The sequence below is a fragment of the Schistocerca americana genome, chromosome 5 (genome assembly GCF_021461395.2).
Source record: "Schistocerca americana isolate TAMUIC-IGC-003095 chromosome 5, iqSchAmer2.1, whole genome shotgun sequence".
Classification (NCBI taxonomy): Eukaryota; Metazoa; Arthropoda; class Insecta; order Orthoptera; family Acrididae; genus Schistocerca; species Schistocerca americana.
In genome coordinates, this window is record NC_060123.1 from 562,392,630 (window position 1) to 562,418,956 (window position 26,327).

Below are 26,327 nucleotides of genomic sequence, written 5' to 3' on the forward strand. Positions count from 1 at the left end.
GTGTATTTACGTCTTATTATATTGCATATGTATGTTTATGCATAATTTTATAAAGTTCACTGTTTTACAGTTTGCATCTTACACATTTCACAAATTTGTTGTTTATTTATATTACTAATTTGTTTCTAAATTCCATGTTTGTATTACTTGTAGTGTTGTTGCAGTAGTATGTTATGCTACTACCCTGTATATGTATCTAGTAACTTGGAGTGTTCATGTCATCACCTGTGTGTATATGTTCATCTGTTTCCATATTGGTGTTTATTGTCCCATGCATCATGTTCTGGTGTAGGGTGTGTTTTGGGTTGTGGTCTTGTATATGCTTGTTGCTGCTACTACTAAGTCTTGCATAACACTTTTGATATTTCATCAGTGGTGCAGTTAAGCACGTTCCAGTTATCAGGGTCTCTTAAAGCTTGACTTACATCTTCAATTTCTGATGTCAGAAGCTTGACTTACATCTTCAATTTCTGATGTCAGCCTTATGTATGTGAGCATGCCACATTTTGGTGTTGTGTGTTCGGGGGATCCATGTTGCCCATATACACACATATCACTCTGGCTAAGGCCAAAGCAGGGCAGGTGTGTAGGGTAAGAGGCCTGGATTGTCAGGAAGCATACCATAACATGACTTAGGTCAACACGTCTGAGCCTCAACTGTTTCTGGATGTCCCAGAAGGAGGAGAAAACCTGACAGTCCTTGTCAAATATTTCCCATTTTTTTTTGCCACGTCTCAACCTTCCAGAGATTTAATTGTTGTTCTTCTGTAATATGCTCATGCTCCCTTGTTATCTCATATACCTTACACAGTCTTCCCCTTTTAAGCCAGTATGCTGCTGCTCTGTGTCTAATGGTTATGTCAATAGGGTATGTTTCCAGTACAATGCATATGACTTCTGCAGATGTAGTACCAAATGCCCCTGACATTCTGAGCAATACACCTCTTTGTCCACACCTCACAATGGTTTTTTGGGTCACAAGTGAAAATTGATGTGCCCAGGTATTTCCTGTGAAACACATAGATTCATACAGAGCTGTATGATACATTCACAATGTCTGCTATGGTAGTCTGTAGTGAGTTGAGTTTAGCATGGGGTATTTTCCTTGTGTGTACTGTATTATTTCCAGTGCACAATTAACTGCACCATCTATCGAACTTTTTGGTCTAAAACTATACTGATATGGACTAATGCTGAAGAGTGTCCTGTGTGAATGTAGTTGATTACACAGGAGCCTCTCCTGCACCTGAGCCAAAGTGCTCAAGGGGCAGATGAGCCTGTAAGTCTCTGGGTCTGTTGAGTTCCAATCCTCTGATTTTTTAAAATTACTATGTTCGTTGTTTTTCACATGGCAGGGGCCCTAATTTGAGTAGTGCTTCATTCAGTAACTCTTAGAAAGAAGGTGACCAGTGCAACAGCATTTTCTAGTGATTCTGGGTGGATGCCATCTGGGCTGAGAGTGACCTTATTCCTAATTGTCTTATTGCTAAGGCTATCGCTTCTTGGGCAAATGGGGCAGTAAGGGGCCATTTGTGTAGATGTCCTCCATTTGTCTTTGTAAAGTTGTGTGATGTTGCTTGTCATTCGCCTTTTTGTCATCAGGGAGAAGCTCGTTCAGTAGCTACTCTGTTGTACATTTCCAGCCTCTTGTAGTAGTGCCATCTGTGCACCTAGAGTTGACAGTACTGTCGGCGTCTTAACCTTATCTGTTAGAAGTTTAAATGGTACCTCCCATGTATTGTTTTGGAGCTGAATTTTGACAAAATCGTTCCAGTGATCCTGTCTGGTCTTGTATAATTTGTTTTAATATTTTTGCTTTGCATCATGGTGTAGTTCCAGTCTTAGCTCCCTCTCTTGTGCTGTTTTTGATTTTTTGTAATGTATTCTTTTGTCTCTAGTGCCTTTCCTTAGTTCTGTTAACTCAGTGGACCAGGGCAGTTTCAAGTTCGGAGCACAATTAGTCTCTGGGATAGCTAATTGTTCTACTTTTTGAAGCAGGTCCATCAGAATGTGACCTTTGTATAGCTACCACCAACTGTATGGACAGAAAATTTTTCAACTATGTTCTTTAATTTTTGCCAGTCAGCTTCGTTTAGAAGAAGATGTCATTTTTGTAGATGTGAAGTTTGTGTGTTTGTGTCTGTTTGTATGAGTATGGTATTGTGGTCACTGTGTGTAAAATTTTCTAGTACTTTCCATTTGCTGATTTACATTATAGACTGTTGTATCTGCTAGTGAGATGTCAATATTGCTGGATCCTCCTGCACTGTTGCAGTATGTAGGTGACTGTCCTGCTTTGTTTGGAACAAAGAGGCTATATTCATTTATTATGTCAACTAACATTTGCCCCCAGTGCCTGCTCTGTTTGCGTGCAATAGAGTCGACCGTGCTTGATGTCACTAAATATAAGTAATCTTTTGTCCACAGAAAATTGTGCTATATCTCTTATTTGGTCACTAAAAGGCTCTATGTCATATGAATACTGTGGATACATGGATGTGATAATCCAAGATTCTCATTCATGCATAATTTCAGCTGTGGCTACATGTTCAGAACAAAGTTGTGTTATTTTTGCACTACGTAATTTATGTTCCCTATTATAATTGCATTTTGGGTCCCAGTAATTGTTATGAGATGTTTGGGAAAGCCTGAACTCTCCCGCCATGAATACATGGCCCTTGGAGACAGATTACATCTGCCTGTACTCCGTTCAGAAGTCTACCCAGTTCCACCCCAACTGAAGTGCTCCTTTCGTAGTTTAGTTGTAAAATTTTCACAGCACGGGGAATCTAGTAAAGGCATAGCTCTTAGGTGTTCTCTCTTTAGGGTCGTAATAAATGCAACCATGTGCCCTGACTAAGTCCTCATAAACTTTATCTATGTTTAAACCTCCATCTCTTCACGCACATGCTTGTCCTAAGAGTCTGTAGAGCTCATGGTGGTTGGTTGTCAGGTGCCCTAACCAAAATATCTTTCTGTCAGTCTGCTCTGTTGTAGGGAAAGATATTTTTGGCCCTTCCCCGTGATTGACGTGTATCACCAGATGCAGAAAAGTCTAGAAAATTTCCCCATTTTCTAATCTACTTGTGTGTAAGTTAATCTCCAAATTATCATAATCAATTACATTATTATTGTGTTGTTTGGGGTTTCTGTGTGTGTCCTATGAAACATCCTGACATTTCTCTTCCTCTATTGTTTGTGTACACTGGGAATCGTGTGTGGATGAAGTATTTTTAACTTATTATCAGGTAGATTGTATTTAGCATTGGACTTTCAGGACTTTTGGAATTTTGTTTGCCTATCTTGAGGTTATTTGGCAACCGAGTGTTTTCTTTGTGGCTATTTCCCTGTGTGTCTGTGCTGTGTGTTCTGCCACCATATTAAAAACGTACGGACTCTACGTATGATCTGCATTTGCTACAGTCATAGTCAGAATGTAATTTTAATGATGTGTTTTGACATAGTGAACTGTTAACAAGTGTTGTATCTTTTTGTGTTTCTTCTACTGATGTGTCAATACATCTTCCTGTTCATTGTTTTTTTGGTGTTGTGAGATGAATATGTGTTGATATCACTGAGTTGCCCAAGGGCATCCTTTTGTGTTTGTTTTCTGATTTTTTTTTGTATCATTCCCCACTACACTTGTAGAAAACATCCTCTTCCAGCACTTCCACTCGTAGCAGAAGTCCAGTCTGGAAGATTGCCCACTGGAATATCTCGTGTTTTATCTGCCTTTCTACATTGTAGCCAACGGCTCCCTGCACACACATTGTCTACGTAATCACTAATGTTAAAATATCTTTGCTGTATTATGTCACACATTTGCAGCAAGGTAAGATCTTTCGTTTCGAGAACTGTTAATTGTGCTGTACACACGTTGTCGCCAAGCGACTGCACACTGCCAATCCCACATTTTAGTTGATGGAGACTTATGTTTGTGCTTGCATGTGTTGTTTCTTTGCATACCTATACTGTATTTAAGGATGGCTTCAGTGTCTGACTGTTGTATTTGTACTACATGTTAATGAACATTGTCGGTAATGTCATATTCGGTGCACACTATATGCCTCTTGTGCAACTGCTTGTAGGCAGGAGAGTCAGCTTCCCTGCCTTATCACATGTCCTGTTTCTATATTTGCATGAGATACATCAAACTATTGCTTTCTCTTGGCATTCTGACTTCTTGTGGCCTGGCTTCGCACATTATCCACAGACTGGTTCTTTATCACAATGTTTTGGTGGGTGACCTAGGCCCCAGCAATTGAAGTATTTCTGAACAGCCACAAAATCTTTGATGAATAAGGACTCAAACTGAATACAAACTCTTTCCCTTTGCAGCACTACAAAACAAACCCTTTGAGTGACTTCCAGGGCGCTATTAACTGTTCGTTTACCTTTTGGGCCTGTTTTGAACTTCTGGCTAGAGATGCTGGAATTGGTGGTTGTGTGCGCACGAGGTGTTCTTGCATGTGTGTGTTGATGGTGTGTGTGTCTCTTTTACTGGTGAAGGCTGTGGATAAAAGCTTTATGTAAGTGTCTTTAACTGTGCCTGTCTGCGACATGACATGTCTTCTATGCAGTAAATAGCAATCTATCTTTTGCTACATTGTTTATTTTGACTTCCTCATAGAACTCTTCCTTAGACTTATGTCCACTTAAGTTGATCTCATATAGTCCCTCCAGTAAGTCCTGATCAGTTAAGAGTAGTTGCGACCTGATATACTGCAAGGAGAGGTCAGGATATCCTTGGCTCTTCACATCTAACATCTTTTAGTTTGGCTATCTTTTCTACAATTTTTCTTTTGTCTGCTTGTGTTTTTGTTTCTAAGATGACTGTGTTTGCTATCTTGTGTGGGATTTATTGTTTTAGCAATTGTTCCATGTAAGGCCTTGGGATCTGAATTGTTTTCTGAGTTGATGAAGAGAACACTCAACTGTTTTGATTTGGTTTGCTGTATGCATTCTTCAACTCTGCTATTTGGTTTTGAAGCCTGAGCAAGCAGCTGCAACTGCTGCAAAGGACAGTGGAGTTCACTTGATTTCTGTTCTTAATCTTTGATTTTCTGATTTGAGATCTGCTATTTCTGATTTCAGACAGTGAATTCTTTCCAGGGCATCTGGTGCATTGGCGTTATCTAATCCTTTACACAAATGCTCATTTTCTTTACTTAATTCCTCGTTTTGCCCTTCTAATTTTGTTTGAGTAATGACAAGTGCCATTTTTCACTGTTGCTCATATTAACTGTTAAGGTTCTTTTATGTCTCAGTTCGTTCGGAAGTTCCGATTTGAAGCTCAGTTGTGCAGTGTGTTGTTTGACTGTGATCTGTCAATCACCTCGAATAAGTGTGTCAGAACATTCCAACACTGCAGGAGAGACAGCTGTGTGTGGCGGGCCAGCACATGGGAGATTGGACAGGTTTGTGCAACCTCATTGGGACGAAGACTAATGCCTCACCCAATGGCTCGCCATGATTTTGTTCACCACCAGGTTTCCACAAACATTCTGCAAGTGCCTATGAATATATCCAATGCTCTGGTTTTCTGCCGAAAGAAACTCAATTGTATTCTCTGCTTGAACGCACTTCCATTATGTATGCCATTCTGAAGGCTATGTATACTGCCTCCATCTGTCTGAACATCATCATGGAACTACAGGGGATGAAGTGGGAATATTCCTAGATTTCACATTTTTTTCAACCAAAATTGGCAGCAGGGGCAAAAACAAAAGTATTGCATTACTTATTGAACATCTCTTGTATGCATAACTAATAAACAGAATATGGCACAGAAAATGTGCATTTACCTAACAACTGCTGGTTCAAAGACTCCAGCAATTTCCCTGTCAAACATAAAAAACAAGTCTTGCTTTCTTCATCCAATTGAAAATCTCTTCTTGAAAGTTTTGGATTCTTTCACCTTCAGACAAAGCATTTGTGGCTGTTTCTATCTTTCATTCTCTTTATTTACATCCCTAATCAACCATCTTCAGCTGATTTCTCCATCTTGTGGATTCTTTCTCTGCAAATCACCAATTTTAACACTTATAGCTCTTAACTTCTGATCAATTAACTTCCATCAGCAAAGCAATAACAAACAGAATTTTCAGTATGGATATAATGACACACCAGTTGTGAATAGTTTTAGTACATTATTGATTCACAACACGAACTGATTTTTGAAGCACTATCGCTGTTTAGCATTCATTTCCTAAAGTGCCCCTTAATTATTCTTGTAGTGACTTAAGAGTTATTCTTTTCTCCGTCTATGGGAGTATTTTTCAACATCCATTCCCTCTATTCTTTTTCATAAAGCTCTGGAGATGGTGTCCTTCAGCTTTCAAAAACAAAAGATTCACATTAGACACTTTCCGTTGTTACTAGCTTTGCAGAATTTGCAAAAGGACACAGTGGGAATCTGAGTTTGAATTTCAATCCACTACACAATTTAATTTAATTTGCACTATATAATAAACACAATCTACACACTCTATAGAGAAAGATGATTCATTACATTACTACAGTCAAGTAATAGCATGCATTACTACGGTCAAGTACTACCATTTCTTTCCAGCATCTTAACGACATTATATCTGCAAAAAAGTAAGTCTATTTCAGAGATGTTTTCTAAAAAAATAAAAGCAGTTTGACAGAAATTGGGAAAAAAATGAAAATTTACTTACTTTGCATTACTAATCAGTTTAAGAGATTTTGCCCAATATTTTACGAATACAATAATTAGTCGTATTCGTTCATCCAGGCACAGCACCCAACGCAACTGGCGACTAGATCTAGGACCTTCAGGGTCATTTATAACCAAATTGCACAAAATGTGAGTAGACCTATGGAGGAATCTTATCACAGGTTCACTTGCATCTGGTATTTCACCAATATTTGCAAACTTGTACGGAAAATTCAGCAAAAGTTTGCGAATGTTAGTAACAGATTCTTTACTCCCCAGCAGCGACACACTTCTTCCTAAAACAACAGCAGAAACAACAAATTCAAAAAACACTTCACACAGGATATTATGAAATGTTCATAACTAACTACATTAAGTCATATAATGAGAGCTGTCTGACCTTGAATAACTCTGTTTAGAGCCATCCAATTTCAATGTTCCATATGAACACTCATTACAATTTTCTGAAATGTCAATGGATTTCTTTCCCTAAATCCCTTCAACCGTATATATATATTTAAAAAATAAAATTAATGTTTTGGCAATAATTTTTCAAATATTTTCTTTGTTAACTTTACAGAGTCAGTTATTTTTTACTTGTACTTCTACTTCTCCACTAAAATTTAAACCTCTCATACTGATACTGCCCCCACACACACACACGCAAACATATGCATAGGAGAGGAGGGAAGAGGGATCTGAGTAAGAGTATTAATTTCAGGATTTCTGCAATCATAAGTACTGTACCAGTAATGAAACAATTTGGCAACAAACTCACGACGTGGTCCGTCGCATATTGATATGTCAATGGCATCTCCTGGTAGCGTTAACCCCGTCACTGCAGAACCAAATAACTCAGCTCGACAATCTGGAAACAGCTTTGCAAGATGCTGCTCCAAGTCTTCCACAATTGTTGCCACCTAGAAATGATAGAAAATAAACCTAAGATAGTTTGCACAACGATGCATACAAAAATTTAGTATGTCTAAAACAAAGTTGAATTCTATGCAAGTGTAAGTGTGGAACTATATTATGATCTTTCAGAAGCTGGCTGTTGTTTTCATTATCTACAACAGAGGTTTGAAACATTTTTGGTTCAATGCGCCCTTAGTACATCAATTTTTTTCAATAGCACCCTTAATCAAATCACTTGTCTACCTAATGCAATTGAAATGCACAACTGAGGTGGTTAGGTTAGTTTTACAAATAACGTAATAAACTAAACACTATTTTAAATTCACATACAAAATACTGTAAAGATTTATCATTGACATAATTACTGGGATGGGTGTCCTTGTTGTTCACTAGACAATTTCTTAAAATTGGAATCAACCTAGATATTGCTATCACCAGTTCCTGTTCAACAGTAAATTTTGCACAATATTTACTCTTTATTATAGGGAGCACCAAAATGCAGTTTCACACAAGTTGGGTGTTGCAAATTTAATTAATTTTTATTGAGCCTTATCACTGAACAGTGGAACATCTTTTATTGTTATCCAAAATCAATGAAGCTCCCGCTGCTAAATTTTGTCTTCAATTAACTGTCTCAAGAAAACTTAGTAAGATTTTCCTCCTCCAAAATGGTACATTCAAATGGAGTGCTGGCTCTAAACACATTCTGAATCCATGCAAATTTCATCAATACCGTATGTCTGAAGGTGTTTTTTCGGACAATTTGTGACAAGTGATCTTCAAAAATATGTTTTATATTGCAAGATAAATAAATTTAATTGGAGATCTCAAACTGGCACAACATGGAAAAACATTCTTTCCAATGCTGAAATCTTTTTGGTTAATTTTAAAATGTGCTTGTTTCCTAAGAATTCACACACATCACAGAAATACACTAGTTTCACCAAAAATTCTGTTTTTGCAACATGTTTAGCATATTTGTGTTTTCCTTCTTCAAGGAAAGTATACACTTGTTGCTCTAATTGGAATGTCATACACAGGTAAGCTAAACACAGGAATGGGGCAAATGTTTCCATTACACACCTATTTGTTATCATGTAAATCAGAATCACACATGGCATCTACCTTATGATGTATTGCAAACATAAGTCAATAGATTTCATTCATCTTCTCTGTAGAAGGTACCATTGCAGAAGGTGTCCGATGGAATATTTTTGTGGCACCCCTTCAGCACAGCTACGGCATCCCGAGGTGCCAAGTAGGACAATTTGGGAACTACTGATCTACAGCACTCCTAATCACATCTTTTCTCAAAATTCTACTAATCCTGTGCAGTTGTGGGGAAATGCTCTGCTGAGAAGAACCTGCCTGCCATTCAGCTGTCTGAAGTCTAAGTCAAAGTCATTAATGTAAGAGGCCAATAAAATTCGTCCTACTTCAGATTTCTAAGTCCAGCAATTGGTATGGTCTGGCAACACTGGAAGTATCTGGAAGATACTGGAAGTATCTGGAGAAAGTGTTGTCTTCTGCTCGAACTATTACAGTGCTGTTTCTGGTCATGATCTTATGATAAATGTCACTTAAAGGAGACACCAAATCACAAGCCCACATATGCTTACTCATTTATTTTTTTAATCACATTTTGGCTTTCTGCTAAAAGTATCAGTCTCATGGAACTTCAAAGATAATTTGATTCACTTTCTAACCCACCAATAATAGCAAAGCCTTCCACAAAAAAGCAAGTGGCAGTTGTGACATTTCTGAATGTTGTTTAAAAAATAGAGTTGAAAGTGAAAACATGTCTGACATTTGCGACATATTGTTCACTTTGGAATTAAACCTGGTGAGGGGACAGGTTTAGTTAATGCCCACAAGAAAAAGAATCATTTATTGTTGTTAACTTTAATAAACAACATACTTTCTAAACAGGTACCTATATGTAAGTAGGATCCAGGACTTGAAAATATCTTTTAGAACAATCTTAGCAATGTTGTTGTTGTTGTTGTTGTTGCTGTTGTCTTCAGTCCTGAGAGTGGTTTGATGCAGCTCTCCATGCTACTCTATCCTGTGCAAGCTTCTTCATCTCCCAGTACCTACTGCAACCTATATCCTTCTGAATCTGCTTGCTGTACTCATCTCTTGGTCTCCCTCTACGATTTTTACCCTCCACACTGCCCTCCAATGCTAAATTGGTGATCCCTTGATGCCTCAGAACATGTCCCACCAATCGATCCCTTCTTCTAGTCAAGTTGTGCCACAAACTTCTCTTCTCCCCCATCCTATTCAATACCTCCTCATTAGTTACGTGATCTACCTACCTAATCTTCAGCATTCTTCTGTAGCACCACATTTCAAAAGCTTCTATTCTCTTCCTTTCCAAACTATTTATCGTCCATGTTTCACTTCCATACATGGCTACACTCCATACAAATACTTCCAGAAATGACTTCCTGACACTTAAATCTATACTCGATGTTAACAAATTTCTCTTCTTCAGAAACGCTTTCCTTGCCATTGCCAGTCTACATTTTATATCCTCTCTACTTTGACCATCATCAGTTATTTTGCTCCCCAAATAGCAAAACTCCTTCACTACTTTAAGCAATACCAGTTAATTTTCCATGATATGTATGCCAAGGAGTAATACTTTACGAGCACCACAAAAAAATTCAATAAAATATTAATTTTGTTAATTGTTGTTGATTTTTATTCACAATATACTATTTAAAAATACGTTGATCTGTAAGAAATGTCCTGAGCCCGAAAATATGAATATGACATTTGTCAAGAAGAGTCGAATCCACTACTAATACTTAAATTTTTGGGTTAAGATTTACTGAAAAATTTAAAACAATTGTGGAATCTGGTGGAAGAAATCATTAAAAACAATAAATATTATTTTCAAAATCTTAAAATTTAAGTACATGACTAGATTCAATATTCTGAAAAGGCGGGTGTAATGTATCACCCCACCCCACCCCCTGGTATTGCACGGGTTAATGGAAGGCTGAAGACAGAGAAAAAAAGCTTGAAACATCTGTGTTGTTAGTGGGACAAGTGCTACCACACAAACCACACTGGAAAAGGATTTTCTTGTTTTAAGAAATCATTTAGGAAACCTCCGTAACTAACACATATGAGTATTTAACGATCATGCAACATTTGCATTCAATAGGCAAGGTTCAGAATTTGCATGTAGGAGCACTGCATGTTCTGATTCAAAGCAGCAAAAATCACAGGTTGGCTATTACTTTCTTTTTTTTTTCTGAATGTCATCTGTTCACTCATTGAGTATTTATGGGTGATACTGTTCCTGGTGATGAGTGATGATGAGACTATACTTCTTAAGAAGAAATTAATGGCTGAGCCCTAACAAAAGGCATCACTCTGAGCAAAGGATAGTGTAGAGCAGATAATATTTTGCATCTGGTGGCACAAAAAGAGTGCTGTCCACTGCAAACTTCTACCCAAGGGTGTCTTTCCATCATAGCTGGCATTTATTGCCAACAACTTGGACAAAAACAACAAACAAAACTGCATCAGGTGTTGGTACTACATGCTACCGCACTGCAGATTTCGCTAACAAAACTATCCAAGAGTTTGTTGGGAAAGTAATTTTTCACACACTTAATTGTATGATCCTGTGTCCTCAAATGTTCACCTTCCATGTTGCTTATCAAACAACCGAACAGAAAATTCCTTTTCGGATGATTATACACTTTAACCCTGGCTTGCCAAAATCTTTAACTTGTATCTAGTAGGTTTCTATGGGTTTTGAGTATTGTTAGAATGTTTAATCAACGTCAGAGAATATATTGTTGATGATTTAATTTCTCTCTTATGTCTACTGTTGTGCTTAAAAAACTAATGGAAGAGCTATATAAATAGAAATGAACTGCATCTTACTGTGATAAGCTTACAACGAATGTCTATTTTCACAAAACAAAGTGCAACACAAGCATGCCTAACTCTGCACAAATTGGTAACATACTAGTAAACCCCCGATTCTTTAAAGAATCAAACTCTCACGTATAAAACTGCTTCAAGCATTTGACATCAAGCACGTAAGCAAGAAAAAGTTTAGAAAAACATTAGAAATTGCGCTGATGTTTGTTGTAAGTCAGTAAGTGCTCTCTTATGAAACAACAAATGCATTTAGTCTGGCTTATTTGCACTCTATTTTAAGCAAATACAAGTTTTCACACATCTCAGTGTTTACGATGTATCTGCTGAAATACAGGGTGTCCCACATAAACAGGTATGCCTCATGCCTGAGATTCAAGGAAAGATGAATTAAGTAAAGAAAACAGGCAGCAACATGTAGTAATTCTGCAGGCATGATAATGTTAATTTGTCTAGTAATTTTCCGTTTTGAATTGTCTATTGCATGCGAATCATCTATTGCATGCTTTTTACAGTGCCTCATTTTGCAGTGGCTTCATATTAGCAAATTTGCTAAATTTCAGGCAAAATCTTTTATTAGCCATAGCTCTGTAACTAAACATTTGTGGATCTATGTCTATGTGAACTTTTTTCTTTAGTTTTGCTTGTAGAATAACATATTAAAATATTTGCAAAAAGGTACGGCCAAACTTTCAGGAAACATTTCTCACACACAAATAAAGAAAAGATGTAATGTGGACACTTAATTTCCATGTTAGAGCTTATTTTAGTTTCATCAGTATGTACTGTACTTCCTCGATTCACCGCCAGTTGGCCCAATTGAAGGAAGGTAATGTTGACTTCGGTGCTTGTGTTGGCATGCGACTCTTGGTTCTACAGTACTAGCATCAAGCACATCAGTACGTAGCATCAACAGGTTAGTGTTCATCACAAACGTGGTTTTGCAGTCAGTGCAATGTTTGCAAATGCGGAGTTGGCAGATGCCCATTTGATGTATGGATTAGCACGGGGCAATAGCCGTGGTGCGTTACGCTTGTATCGAGACAAATTTACAGAACGAAGGTGTCCCGACAGGAAGACGTTCGATGCAATTGATCGGCGTCTTAGGGAGCACGGAACATTCCAGCCTATGACTCGCGACTGGGGAAGACCTAGAACGACGAGGACACCTGCAATGGACGAGGCAATTCTTCGTGCAGTTGACGATAACCCTAATGTCAGCGTCAGAGAAGTTGCTGCTGTACAAGGTAATGTTGACCACGTCACTGTATGGAGTGCTAAGGGAGAACCAGTGGTTTCTGTACCATGTACAGCGTGTGCAGGCACTATCAGCAGCTTATTGGCCTCTACGGGTACACTTCTGCAAATGGTTCATCCAACAATGTGTCAATCCTCATTTCAGTGCAAATGTTCTCTTTACGGATGAGGCTTCATTCCAAAGTGATCAAATTGTAAATTTTCACAATCAACATGTGTGGGCTGACGAGAATCCACACGCAATTGTGCAACCACGTCATCAACACAGATTTTCTGTGAACGTTTGGGCAGGCATTGTTGGTGATGTCTTGATTGGGCCCCATGTTCTTCTACCTACGCTCAATGGAGCACGTTATGATGATTTCATACGGGATACTCTACCTGTGCTGCTAGAACATGTGCCTTTACAAGTACGACACAACATCTGGTTCATGCACGATGGAGCTCCTGCACATTTCAGTCGAAGTGTTCGTACGCTTCTCAACAACAGATTCGGTGACCGATGGATTGGTAGAGGCGGACCAATTCCATGGCCTCCACGCTCTCCTGACCTCAACCCTCTTGACTTTCATTTATGGGGGCATTTGAAAGCTCTTGTCTACGCAACCCCGGTACCAAATGTAGAGACTCTTCGTGCTCGTATTGTGGACGGCTGTGATACATTACGCCATTGTGCAGGGCTGTATCAGCGCATCAGGGATTCCATGTGACGGAGGGTGGATGCATGTATCCTCGCTAACGGAGGACATTTTGAACATTTCCTGTAACAAAGTGTTTGCAGTCACGCTGGTACGTTCTGTTGCTGTGTGTTTCCATTCCATGATTAATGTGATTTGAAGAGAAATAATAAAATGAGCTCTAACATGGAAAGTAAGTGTTTCCGGACACATGTCCACAAAACATATTTTCTTTCTTTGTGTGTGAGGAATGTTTCCTGAACGTTTGGCCATACCTTTTTGTAACACCCTGTATTTGTGAATCGCCCTGTCATCCCATACGGTAAGTCTCCCCTGACCCACAGTTCTGGGTGACTTTCCCAAAGTCTACCCCTTTTCCTCGACCTCTCCAGTCCTTTCCTTTCACCCTTCTTCCTTCCCCTTCAAACCTTCTGCCTGAGCCTGAAGAAGGAGCCACTGGCTCCGAAAGCTTGCCAATCACAATAGTGTGTGTTCTGCTGCTGCTTGGTGAGTAGATTTTTTATCCATTCAATTAAATAATTTTATCAAAGATTGTAAACTGATTCACAACCGAGTTATTAAATAATGTGTGTATGAGAAAGTGGCCATTTAGATGCTGCTACCTGGGCATACAGTAGAAGACAGCAGATGTTCCCTTTGGCCATTCATTACGCCAATGTATAAATAAGGCCTGAGAGGTAGTGATACACACTTTGCACCAAGCTATCACTCAGTCCACTTCAGTCAAATGCCTACTTACGCCCTGCCTCTGATGACGTCACAGCCAATCTGTTACTAAATGTACGTTTTCGGTACAAATAAGAAGTGAATTCGCAAGGACTGGGCCGTTCTTTGAGACTAAGTGTTTGAATTTAAAAGGTTGATGACTGATACTGTTGCTGAATACAGTACATCAAAAATACAATCAAAAAGACGAGACAGTTATAAATGGCACAAGAAAAGGTGACAGCTGGGCCCCTTCATCATGTATTGGTCAAACATTTCGCATCAACTGTCCTGTTTTTTCACTACTGTCACAAGCTAAATAGTTGCATAGCTAAACGTTGCAAGTTGTGTTGATAATACTGATCATGGATTATGTCAGCATTTTCTCTCATGTCTCCCTTCTCTACAATGGCCTAAAATATTCCCTTAACTTCTCCTCCTCCTCCACCACCACCACCACCACCACCACCACCACTCATGGTGCAAACTGTCTGTCTTTTGTGCCACTTATAACTCTTTCAGTCATGTCAAATGTCAATAAGAAGAAAGTGCAATGAAGGCAAGCGGGACAAGGAGTAAGAACGTAGAACCGAAGTAAACCTTACTAGGAAGAAACATGAAATGGGGAATTTTTAGTACTGATGTTATGGGTTTTTCACAGAGGCTACAAATTTATCGTGTAGAATCAGAAAAAAAGTAAGATTGGAGAACGTAAAATCAAACAGACAGGAAAACACTCACAATGAAAAACCAAAATTACCGAAGTATCATGTTGGGCAGTGGGTTATGCTATCTAACCCTCACATTCCAAAGGGGAAGACAAAGAAGTTAATTCCATGGTAACAAGGGCCCTATCAGGTACTCGAAACAACATTCCCAGTTAATGTTAAAATAAATATCTCCACCTGAACCATGACTGTCCATATGAATATAATCTGCCAGTTTCAAGGCGAACAAGAAGCACTGCTTCAATTGTTGGAGGTCCCTTCCAAAGGGGAAAGAGTGTATCTGAGCTTTCTCTAACACATCCACACACATCTTAAGACCTCAAGGTGGTCTCATGAGTTGAATGTTTGCAGTTCCTTATCAGTTATGTATTATGGTTATATTTATGTTGTTTTATTTCTATTAGAAAGGTTCATGATGAACAATTGCTTATAGGTAGTAAGTTAGAGAACTATTAATAGAACAGTAGTGTCTTGCAGTAGGTATAGAAGTTGGTAGTAAGTGAGAGTGAATGAGTTTATGTGTGACACACTTTGGCATGTAACTAATGTTGGAGATTCTTTATAATGGATGCTTTCTAGGTTAATTCAGTCGTTTAAGATGATATGGGATTTGAGGAAGTAGGACTCTCCACTGTGGAGTCACTACAGTGCCAATCCGATAAAGACACAGTTTGCCCCACAAAGCAAATACACACCATATCTGTTTCGCTCCACAAAGACAGCAACTAACTGCCCCAGGGAAATCATCACAAGTGAAACTGAATTTTTCCACAGGACAGAGTCACATAAGCTGTACTCAGAATAAAAACTGATAATAGTCATTGCCATCTACTATGACCAAAGACATTTTGGCAGCACCCAGCACATACAGCTTAAAGGTCAGGCATTACTAATGAATAGTACACAATGAGACATTTCAGGTCCCATTTTCCAATTACTTGCCACCATTACCAGAGCCACAACTCTAAATACCAGTCACTTATTAATTTACCTATCAGACCTACCTTTCAAAATCCTACCCAAGGAAAACCTGACTTTCCACAATGCCATGTTAAACGTAGTTCTTCTGGCTACCATGGCGCAGATGATGGCAGCACAAAATGGTCGTGTAACAATGGAACACCTACTTGATCACCTATGAAAATATTGGGATGAACAACACAACCAATTCATAAGCAAAGGGACTAGTATATCAGCCGTTTGTGTAATTCTGAGCCTAAGAAGTATTGTGTTCTGCCATCTAAGATGTATAGTTGGCCATATCCTGTTCTTACCTTCCTTCAACCCGCAGGTTCCCAACAGTCATGAGGATGCCAGTGAAACAATAATAAATTATGAATGAAAATAAAGTACAACGAGAAGCAAAGACAGTCGCAGAAGTTCAGTGCTTAAGCAACGTGAGACACTGTATGTAGTGTAAAATAAAATGAATAGGACGACATGCTTAAGTCTTATTCAAGCAATGAACAACCTTTGATATGTGTGAAAGTGTCTCTCTTACAGTTAGACCAACAAAATAGGAATCTGGAGGACCATGTTACTCTAAGGAGGGAGGAAATGTAATGACTTAAAGACACCGGCAGCTGGGATTGCAGCCCTGTAACTTAAGCCAGTCAACAGTTACCAACCAATGCCCTGCAAGCTCAGCAGTGTCAACAGACACTGGCGCTTCCATGTATGGACATCATGCAGACTCCCACTGCACAATTGACTAACCTACTGATTACGTCACACCAAGTCATCTGCCCTGGTCCAGATGTTTTGATGGCACCTCTGTACAGGGAGCTTTTGCAACTGCCAGCTTGTGGAAACTGGATTTAAAGCAACAGAACCAGCCCATCAGCAAATCATCACAGATGGGCCATCCGATGACACAGGGCCTGTGTCAGTCATCGCCACATCTATGACATGGCCACAAACAATGCTGCCTGAATATCCAACCCAGGCACAGGGGATCTGCCAGCATGCTTTGGTGGCCAGGTCACTGTTACCATCTATGGGAAATGCACATGCCAACACGCCCCTACCAGTGTGCTGGGCACCAAGGGTCACTCACCTCCCATCGTCTGCAGTACGTCTGTTTCAGATGGGCTGAACTACATCTGTTCATGTTCAGTGTTCTGCCAACTGACTGGCTGCCTTCTTTGACTACTCCATTGCCATCCTGCAGCACAGAACCACTCTCCCACTCCTACCCTGCAGAAAAAGCCTGTTACAGTTTGCAGTTGGTGCATCAGGGTATTATTAGTAATTACACTCTAGTCCCTGAACCTAATTACAGAATGGGAATAAAACTCCTTGACGTATGTTTTCTTTATTCCAACCCTTGGCAATCATGTCTGTGACGTGCTAGTACATCGACTCGGAGACTTTTTCTCCTGCTTGTAGTATAGCTGAAACCTGGCAATAACACAGAATACGTTTGGTATCCGTGTGATCATTGGGTTACTGGATGAGACAGAATTACTCAACTAAATTCACCTGATATCTTCTTGTCATTTCCACTGACTAATCTTAGTGATTTTCACTTATTGTGGATCATCAGGTTATCAATTTATCGTTTTGAATCAAAGAAGTTGTTCCATGGGGGAACTGCAACTAATCTCATCTTTTTCATTGCAATTTAGCTGCCCTAACCACCACTGGGGCAATAAGAGAGAGAGAGAGAGAGAGAGAGAGAGAGAGAGAGAGAGATGCTGCAGTTCTTTGGTAGCTCTGAGGTAGGTAGCGCACACTATAAAGTGAAGGAGGTGTTGGCTGTTAATTCAAATCTCACTGGAGGCCAGCCTTTTACCTATTATGTGTCAGAGCTAGAAGCAAGCCAGACAGAAAATGAGTAAGGATATCTTGCAAAAACTTCTCCCCTGAGCCTTCTTGCTACTCCCAGTACCCCATAGTGCAAGTGTGAAGAACTTGTGACACTGCACACTTGATTATCAAACTGTGCCACTAAATAATTTATTAACTTTATGCATCCTCTATACCTGCTTCTTTTCCATACTTCTTGAGTATGACACTTGTAAATGCAGATAGTTTCAAAGTCCGAAGTGTGCAATATGTTACTAATTTGTGTGGATGGAGGGAAATTTGTATTACAGATAATTTACGTTCTATGAAAATATACTTCCATTGTAAGGTTACTGGAATAAGTTGTAATTCTTTGCATTAGTACAGTTCCTATTTATTAACATTTTTCCATTAATTTATTGAACACAACTGTAAACATTAGAGAGAAATCACTAATCAACAATATATTTGCTAACATTGACTAAACAACCTAACAATGCTCAATGCCTGTAGAAAACTTCTAGTTAACAGTTAAAAATGTCATCAAGTAAGGTTTGAAGAGTATTTTCATTCGGAAAGGAATTTCCTTAACAATTGTTTGATAAGGAATGAGAAAGGTAAATATTTGAGACCATAAGATCATGGTAATAAGTGCATGAATGAAGACTTCCACAACAAATTCTACAAAATTATGTAGTTAGATAGATAATCTATTGAATTACATTACATTATTTTGTTAAAAATAATGTACATTAAAACACATTCAACGATAGTCCTGTTTGTGATTTGGATTCGGTTTTATTTTGCTTTAGGGTGCAAAAAACAACTGGGGTCATACACACCCAAGTCAGAACTATAGAACATGAAGACACAGAGAGGAGGTAGAAAACAACTATACGTCAGTCCCAATTGACATAAGAGAAGACAGCTAAAAACAGGCAAATGGAGAAAGGGCGAAAAAAAGAGACCATACAGAAGTGGGAATGTAAACAGTTCAGAAATGGGCATTCCATCAGGAAGTAGTGGATAGTTAAAACTTGGGCGCAATGTGTCCAAAGTGGTGCGGTAGCGCCACTTATCAAATGACGATGGGTAAAAAGGCAGTTCCCTATATGCAGCCTAGTTAAACTGACCTCCTCCCAGCGGGAGGGCCGAGAGCAGGTCGTCCAAGCCGCTGGGAGAGGCTTGATAAGTCAGAGCTTATTCCCGTGAAGGGAGGACCGTTGGCGATGCCAAAAGGACACCACCTCCTGAGAGACGGCAACACAGAGATCATCGGAGGGAATATAGAAACTAGCGGGCTGAGGTATGAGTACTGCAGCCTTGGCCGCAGCCTCATTTCCTGGTAGACCAACATGACCAGGAACCCACATAAACATCACACTGGCTCCACCAAGAGTGAGCAAGTGACAGTTTTCCTGGACTCGCTGCATTAAGGGATGGGCGGTGTACAGCGCATATAGACTTTGAAGGGTGCTGAGTGAGTCTGAGCAGAAGGCACAATTGAAAAGTCTGTGTCACCAGATGTACTCCATGGCCTGATACTGAGTGAAGAGCTCAGCTGTAAATACTGACCAGTGTGCCAGAAGCCAATATCGAAAGATACGGTTGCCAATGATGAAGGCACAACTGACCCCACAGTCAGTCCGAGGCCCATCAGTGCGTATAAAGGTACCATCTTGAGGTTCCATGCAAAGGTCGTAAAACTTAAGGCAACAGAGTGTGGCTGGAGTAGTGTCATTAGGAAGTGAATGAAGGCCAAGGTTAACATTAATTGCTTCACGAAGCCAAGGTGGAGAAGGGTTCACACCCATTGCGAAAGTTGCAGGTAATGTGAAGTTAAGCTGCCATAACAAGTGCTGAAAGAGGACTCCAGGAGGTAAGAGAGAAAACGGACATGCCCCATACAGGCGATCAGAGGAATCATCGAAGAAGAAAGCATAGGATGGGTGGCCATGCATGGCAGACAAACAGCATGCATTCCTGCTAAGGAGAAAGTCACAGCAGTAGCACAGTTGTAGTTCAGCAGCTTCAGCATACAGACTCTCAATTGAGCTAGTGTAAAAGGCGCCAGTGGTCACACAGATGCCATGATGGTGGATAGTGCTGAGATGGTGTAAGGGGGATGGATTTGCAGATGCATAAATAAAGCACCCATAGTCGAGTTTTGAACAGACAACGGACCGGTACAAACAGAGGAGAGTGGTTCGACTGGTACCCCAGGAAGTACCATTGAGGACACGTAGGACATTGAGGAAACGCGTACAGCAGGCTGCCAGGTAAGACACATGGGACAACCAAGAGAGTTTCCTATCGAGCATGAGCCGCAGGAATTTTGTAGTTTCAACAAACGGAAAGGCAACAGGCCAGAGATGTAAAGATGGTGGGAGAAACCAATTGCACTGTCAGCAATTGTCAGTGGAAAAGCGAAAGTCATTGTCGATGCTCCAGGAGTAAAGACGATCAAGACATCGCTGAAGATGCCGCTCAGTGAGACAGGTCTGTGGAGAACTGCAATAGATGGCAAAATTGTCAACAAAAAAGGTTTTGAGGGACAGGCCACTATAGGGTTAATGGCAATGGCAAAGAGGACGACACCGAGGATGGCACCCTGAGGCACACTGTTTTCCTGGATAAAGATATCCGATAAGCCAGAACATGCATACACCTAGAAAACTCGATCATTTAAAAATTCCTAAAGGAAACAGGGCAGGCAGTCACGGAAGCCGCATGTGTAAAGAGTACGGAAGATACCAGTTCCCCAGCAGGTGTCGTAGGCCTTCTCCAAATCAAAAAACACTGACACAGTCTCGAATTTCTACAGAAAACCGTTCCTGACTGAGTGGACAAAGTAACGAGACGGTCAACTCCAGAACGCCGCACTCAAAATCGACACTGTGCATTTGTCAGTAAATTGCGAGAAAGATGGGGCAGTAGGTAGAAGGAAGGTTTTTGTCCTTACCAACCTTAGGTATGGGTATGATGGTGGCTTCACGCCAACGTCCGGGAAATGTGCCCTCTTTCCAGATGCGGTTGTATGTGTTAAGCAGAAAGTGCTTGCCTGCAAGAGAAAAGTGTTGCAACATCTGAATGTGGACAGCATCTGGTCCTGGGGCGGAGGATCGGGATGAACAGAGAGCATGATCTAGCTCCTTCATAGTAAAGGCGGCACTGTAGCACTCACGATTCGGAGAAAAGAAGGGTATCGCCCAAGCCTCCTCTGCTCGTTGCCGATGGAGGCAGGCGGGATGATAGTGGGAAGAGCTCGAAACGTCTGCAAAATGGTGTCCAAGGCGTTGGAGATAGCAATATGGTCTACGATGACATTGTCTGCTACTGTCAGGCTGGAAATTGGGGAATGGATCTTGGCCCCAAAGAGCTGTCGGAGATTGGCCCACATGACAGAAAAAGGGTGGAACTGTTTAAAGAACCAGTGAATGAATTGCAGCTAGCTCCTTTGATAACCCAAAGAACGCGAAGACACTGTGCACACATCTGTTTATAATGAATACATTTTGCCATGGTAGGACGACAGTTAAAAACGTGGAGAGCATGTCTCCATGTGCAAATTGTGTCGCGGCATGCCTCAGTCCACCAAGGGACTGGGACATGACGTGATAAAGAGGAAGCGCAAGGAATGCTACTTTCTGCAGCAGTAAGGATAACGTTTTTGAGATATTCCAGCTGGTCGTCACAACTCGGGAAATTTTGTTTTCGAAGGTTGCCAGGGAAGAGTAAAGCTGCCAGTCAGGCTTAGTAAGCTGCCATTTGGGTGTGCACGCAGGTGGAGTAGGAGTTGGCAAATGGATAGCACATGGGAAATGGTCACTCGAGTAGATGTCAGAAAGAATGGACCACTCAAGACGATGGGCAAACCGGGTAGTGCAGAAGGATAGGTCCAAATGGGAATAGGTGTGCAAGGAGCTGGAAAGGAAAGAGGGTGCTCCAGTGTTAAAGCAGAAGAGGTCAAGTTGGTTAAGAAGATCAGCCAACAGGGCATCTTTCTGACAGGTCCTGGGAGAACCCCAAAGGGGATGATGCACATTGAAGTCACCAAGTAGCAAAAATGGGGGAGGTAGCTGCCCAATAAGCTGAAGGTAGTCTGCCCTGGTGACATCGAATGACAGAGGAACATATATGGTACAGAGGGAAAATGTCAGGTCGAGAAGGAAAGGGCAAACTGCAACAGCTTGAAGATGGCAGTCAGGGAGATGGCTTGACTATGAATGTCATCCCGTATGAGCAGCATGACACCCCCACGAGATGGAATGCCGACTTCAGGGTAAAGGTCAAACCGAACCGAGAAGAAATGTGAAAGTTAAAAGCGGTCATCAGGACGCAATTTCATTTCCTGAAGGCAGAGTATAAGGAAATGCTGCAACGCTAAAAGCAGCTGCAAATCCTCTTTGTGGGACCAAAGGCCAAGAAAGTTCCATTTGAGGAGTCATGATGAGGAAAAAATGAAGGAGTGTTATCTCGGCAGCTGTCAAGAGATAGCCTGTGAAGAGTCGCGGCCACAGGGCACACAAGCATGAGGATCCTGCTCCGTGGGATCCACAGAAGCATCGGCTTGCATGTGCTATCGGTCTGTGGAGTGCAACACTGAAAAACAGTTGGTGGTGTGCACCGGCAACACGGAGGCCGGTGGGGGTAAAGTATCACGTGGCAACACCTTCGAAGAGATCTTCGAGTCAGGGAAGGCGAAGACCATTTGCTTTTAGTGAACTTCTTCGAGTCTTTCCAGTTAGCAGAGGAAGACTTGGGTGTTGTTTGGCTGCAGGGACATAGGATGTCTTCATGGGAGTACTCCTTCTGTCCTTTCCAGCCTACTGGTTGTGTAGCTGGTGGTTTTGCCTCTTGAGGTGAGAGTTTGATGACTTGTTGCACAGCTAGACAGGGGATGGTGATGCTACCTTGACACTGGGTGATTTTACAACCTCAGAGCTGAATTTGAGGTTACTTGTCTGTGTGGCCATGTCCTTCATGGAGCGAGGGGTAACAAGAATAGAACTATAGGTTCCAGATGGGAGAACGCAGGGTTTGCAACTAACCAATAACTTGTAAGTGACTGGGTAAGGCACTTTTTCCTTTACCCAGACCTCTTGAACAGCCTTCTCATCAAGATACATGGGACAATCCTGAGAGGAGGTGGCACGGCCCCCTTTGCAGTTGATACAGCGTGGAGGAGGAGGAGGCGGACAACTGCCCTCATGCGCATCACTACCACAAGTTACACATTTGGCTGGGTGTCAACAACACGTTCTAGTGTGGTTGAAACAATGACACTGGTAGCAGCACATTGGGTTCGGAATGTACGGTCGGACTGTGGTAATTTCATAACCTGCTTTGATCTTGTATGGAAGCACCACACTATCAAAGGTGAGAAAAAGAGTGTGGGTGAGCACTAAGGAGGAATCTACCTTTTTCCATCACCCGATAGATGGCAATGACACTCTGGTCAGAGAGGTAAGACTGGATTTCGGCCTCAGTCAGATCGTCGAGCAGCCTAATGTAAATAACACGATGGGAAGAATTCAGAGTTCTATGGGCCTCGACACAAACAGGGTAGCCATGGAGAAGTGAGATGGCAAGCAGTTGTTGTGCTTGAGAATCAGAAGTAGTCTCCAAAAGCAAAGCACCATTCTGCAAATGAGAGCAGGATTTCACAGGGCCGGCAACTGTATCAACACCTTTCTGAATAATAAACGGATTTACCACGGCGAAGGATTGGCAGTCTCCAGTACGTGAGACCAAGAGGAACCATGGTGCAGTGGGAAGGGTCTTTGAATCATCAGCCTCATTAAGTTTACATTTTGTAGATGTTGACTGGGAAGACGATTGGCTCATCGCGAGAAAATCCCCCATGTCAGCATATCTGATGGTGCACTCCTTGCAACTGGTGGCCCTCTTCACAAGGGGGCACACCCACCTTAGGTGATTGTTCACACCTCAGGTCACACCTCCCCAACACCTGACAGAGGGACCAATTGGAAATTTGGTCAGGTTGCAGCTCAGACAATCACCCCTCTCTGGGCCTGGCCAATACCAGGGGGTACATGTGAGCCAGACCTGTCAACCCTGGGCTGAGAATTATGCATTACACAGTCACCTGTTACACATCAGACACGTGGACAGGCCTTCAGGAGTGCACAGGGAGGGAGAAGAAAAAGAGGAACCTCAAGTGCCGAAGCAGTGGAACGAGAGGAGAAGGGGAACCAAGAAAGGAAAAGGGAACAAAAAACAGTGGTGACACTGTTCTTATCCAGGGACAGACAATGCAGAACATTCCCAATAACACCACAGAAATGTTTCCCAAGGGAGGGGAAAAAGAATAGCAAGAGGATAGACATGCAGCACAGAAGGGAAAAAATACTGCAAAAGCTGGGGCTCCATGGTAGCCAAGCACGAACCTGCCAAAGAGTGGTGAGCCCCTTGCTGTTTGTGGGATCAGCAGTGTGGGGTATCATGTGGTAGGAACACGCAATGCAATTTTGTTGGTTATTTTCCTTATACTGTGACCAAAAGGTTACTCAGCTGTTGACAACATAAGCTGGCTATGATGGATACATGAATGGATAGGAGTTCATAGTGCACAGCCCACTTTTATGCCACAAGGTGCAAAATAATGTATGTTCACACTGCCTTTTGCTCGAAGCGATGTCTTTAGTTGGAGCTGTCATAAATTCCTTCATACAAAGTTAACATAAATGCAACATCACTTACCCATCAAATTTTTGCTGCTTTGGATTAGAGTATCAAGTACTCCTACACACAACTTCTGAGCGTTGCCTACTGAATACAAATCTCAGATGAAGGTTAAATGGTCACAGTTCATCACATGTCAATTACAGTGGTTTCCTGAATGTGGAAAATCATTCACGCCAGAACAATCTTTCTTGACACAAGAAAATCCCTATCCAAAGTTATTTGTCTGACAGCACTCGTCCCACACACGACACAAATGTCTCAAGCTGCCTCCACTGTCTTCTGCCCTGTGTTAAATCCAAAGTGAGCAATGTGTCAGGAATGCTATACCTTTTTTCACTTGTGACTATTTGATAATGCTTAAACAACAATAAGAATCAAGTATGTGAAACACAATCCGTAACTGCAAGACAAATACTAGACTTTCAAATAAGAAAATTACAACTGAACGCATGGAGCACAGAGCACACTAGCTTCCAAAACACACACACACACACACACACACACACACACACACACACACCGAGGTGGAGGGGGGGGGGGGGGGGGCAGACACACCCAAATGTGCACTACAATGGCTCTGGCAAGATTGACTACTCAAACGCTGGAAGCACTTGCCTGAGCTGAAGAAGGTGGGGATGCAGTAGGCAAGGACACAAGGTGTGCAGAGGGAAAGAGGCAAGCAGATGATTCTGCAGCTGCACAACCACCTCTCCCTCTCCTCTTATCCCTTTTTGACCCTTCTCCATTTCTCCCTCTTCATCTTCACCCTCCCCTTTCCCCCTGTTCCTGCATCTCTTTTCCCTCCACCCTCCATACTCTTTTCATTTTGCTGTAAGGCTGTAGAGTCATTGGCCCAAAGACCAGCATCTTTTCCACTACACTGTCATTGCACCCTTCCTTACCTCATCCTCATCTTCATCGGCTCAGGCAACCGCTTTCAATAACCAAGCATCAATAATCAGTCTTGCTGTGGCCACAACCATCTATGTTTGGTTGTGTGAACATGTGCACTTCTGCTAGAAAAAGAGCTATTGCTTGAAAGCTGGTGTGAATGTTGTTTTCTGTTACATGTTTCTGAGCTCCACACATTGATCTGCTACAGGCAAGTGGCTGCCTTTCCCTTATTTTATGAAATGTGGTTAGAAAATAAAGGAACAAATGGATTCCAACTCAAGAAATTGGTTCTCCATTGTACGATATTACAATGAGGCTATGTGCAGATACTGCACTGTAACAGCTCGAGCAGAAGACAACACTTCCTCCACACACTTCCTCATCATACAGTGGAGCCAGATTGTGCATCTGGCTGGCCAGTTTTATTAGGCACTTACATGAATGACTCAGACTTAGTACCTGCGGCAACCAAGTTTTATGTCAAACAGTGCACCTCCAATAATACATCAACAGCCTTGAAAGCAAGAATACCAGTTTCAACAAAAATCATTGCAGATAGTACACAATTATAACCATTCTTTCTTTCTACATCTACATCTATGCTCAGCAAGCCACACTGCATTTTGTGGTGGACGGCATCTCGCCAATATAATGCAATTGGACAGATAACAAATCTACTCACCAAGCAGCAGAACGTGCATATAAAGAAAGATTATAATTATGCAAGCTTTCGGAGCCAGTGGCTCTTTCTTCCGGCAGAAGATTGAAGGGGAAGGAAAAGGGGTGAGGGGGGAAAAGGACTGGACAGGTTTAGGAAAAGGGGCAGATTTTTTTGGAAAAGTCACCCAGAACTGGGGGTCAGGGGAGACTTACCTGACAGGATGAAAGGGAAAGACTGATTGTTGGGGACTGCATCAGACGAAATTTGAAAACCTGAGATCTTAAAGGTGGAAGACAGGATAGTAGGCAAGACAGAGATAACAGCTAAAACATCGCGCATAAATTAATAAGAGTGAAAACCTAAGTGCATTGTATGCGGGAAGGGGATGGCGA

At 41.3% G+C, this 26,327-nt stretch overlaps 1 protein-coding gene across 4 annotated transcripts in view; it reads right to left on the reverse strand.

Annotated features, from left to right (window-relative positions):
* LOC124615870 (speckle targeted PIP5K1A-regulated poly(A) polymerase-like) overlaps window positions 1-26,327 on the reverse strand; it is a 221,925-nt gene that overhangs the window by 147,461 nt on the left and 48,137 nt on the right. For all 4 annotated transcript variants that reach the window (XM_047144035.1, XM_047144033.1, XM_047144032.1 and 1 more), the window contains 2 exons: window positions 7,458-7,599; window positions 6,681-6,975 (listed from right to left, as the gene is read on the reverse strand). In XM_047144035.1, coding sequence (XP_046999991.1) covers window positions 6,681-6,975; window positions 7,458-7,599 — 437 coding nt within the window. The remainder of the gene's footprint in view (window positions 1-6,680; window positions 6,976-7,457; window positions 7,600-26,327) is intronic.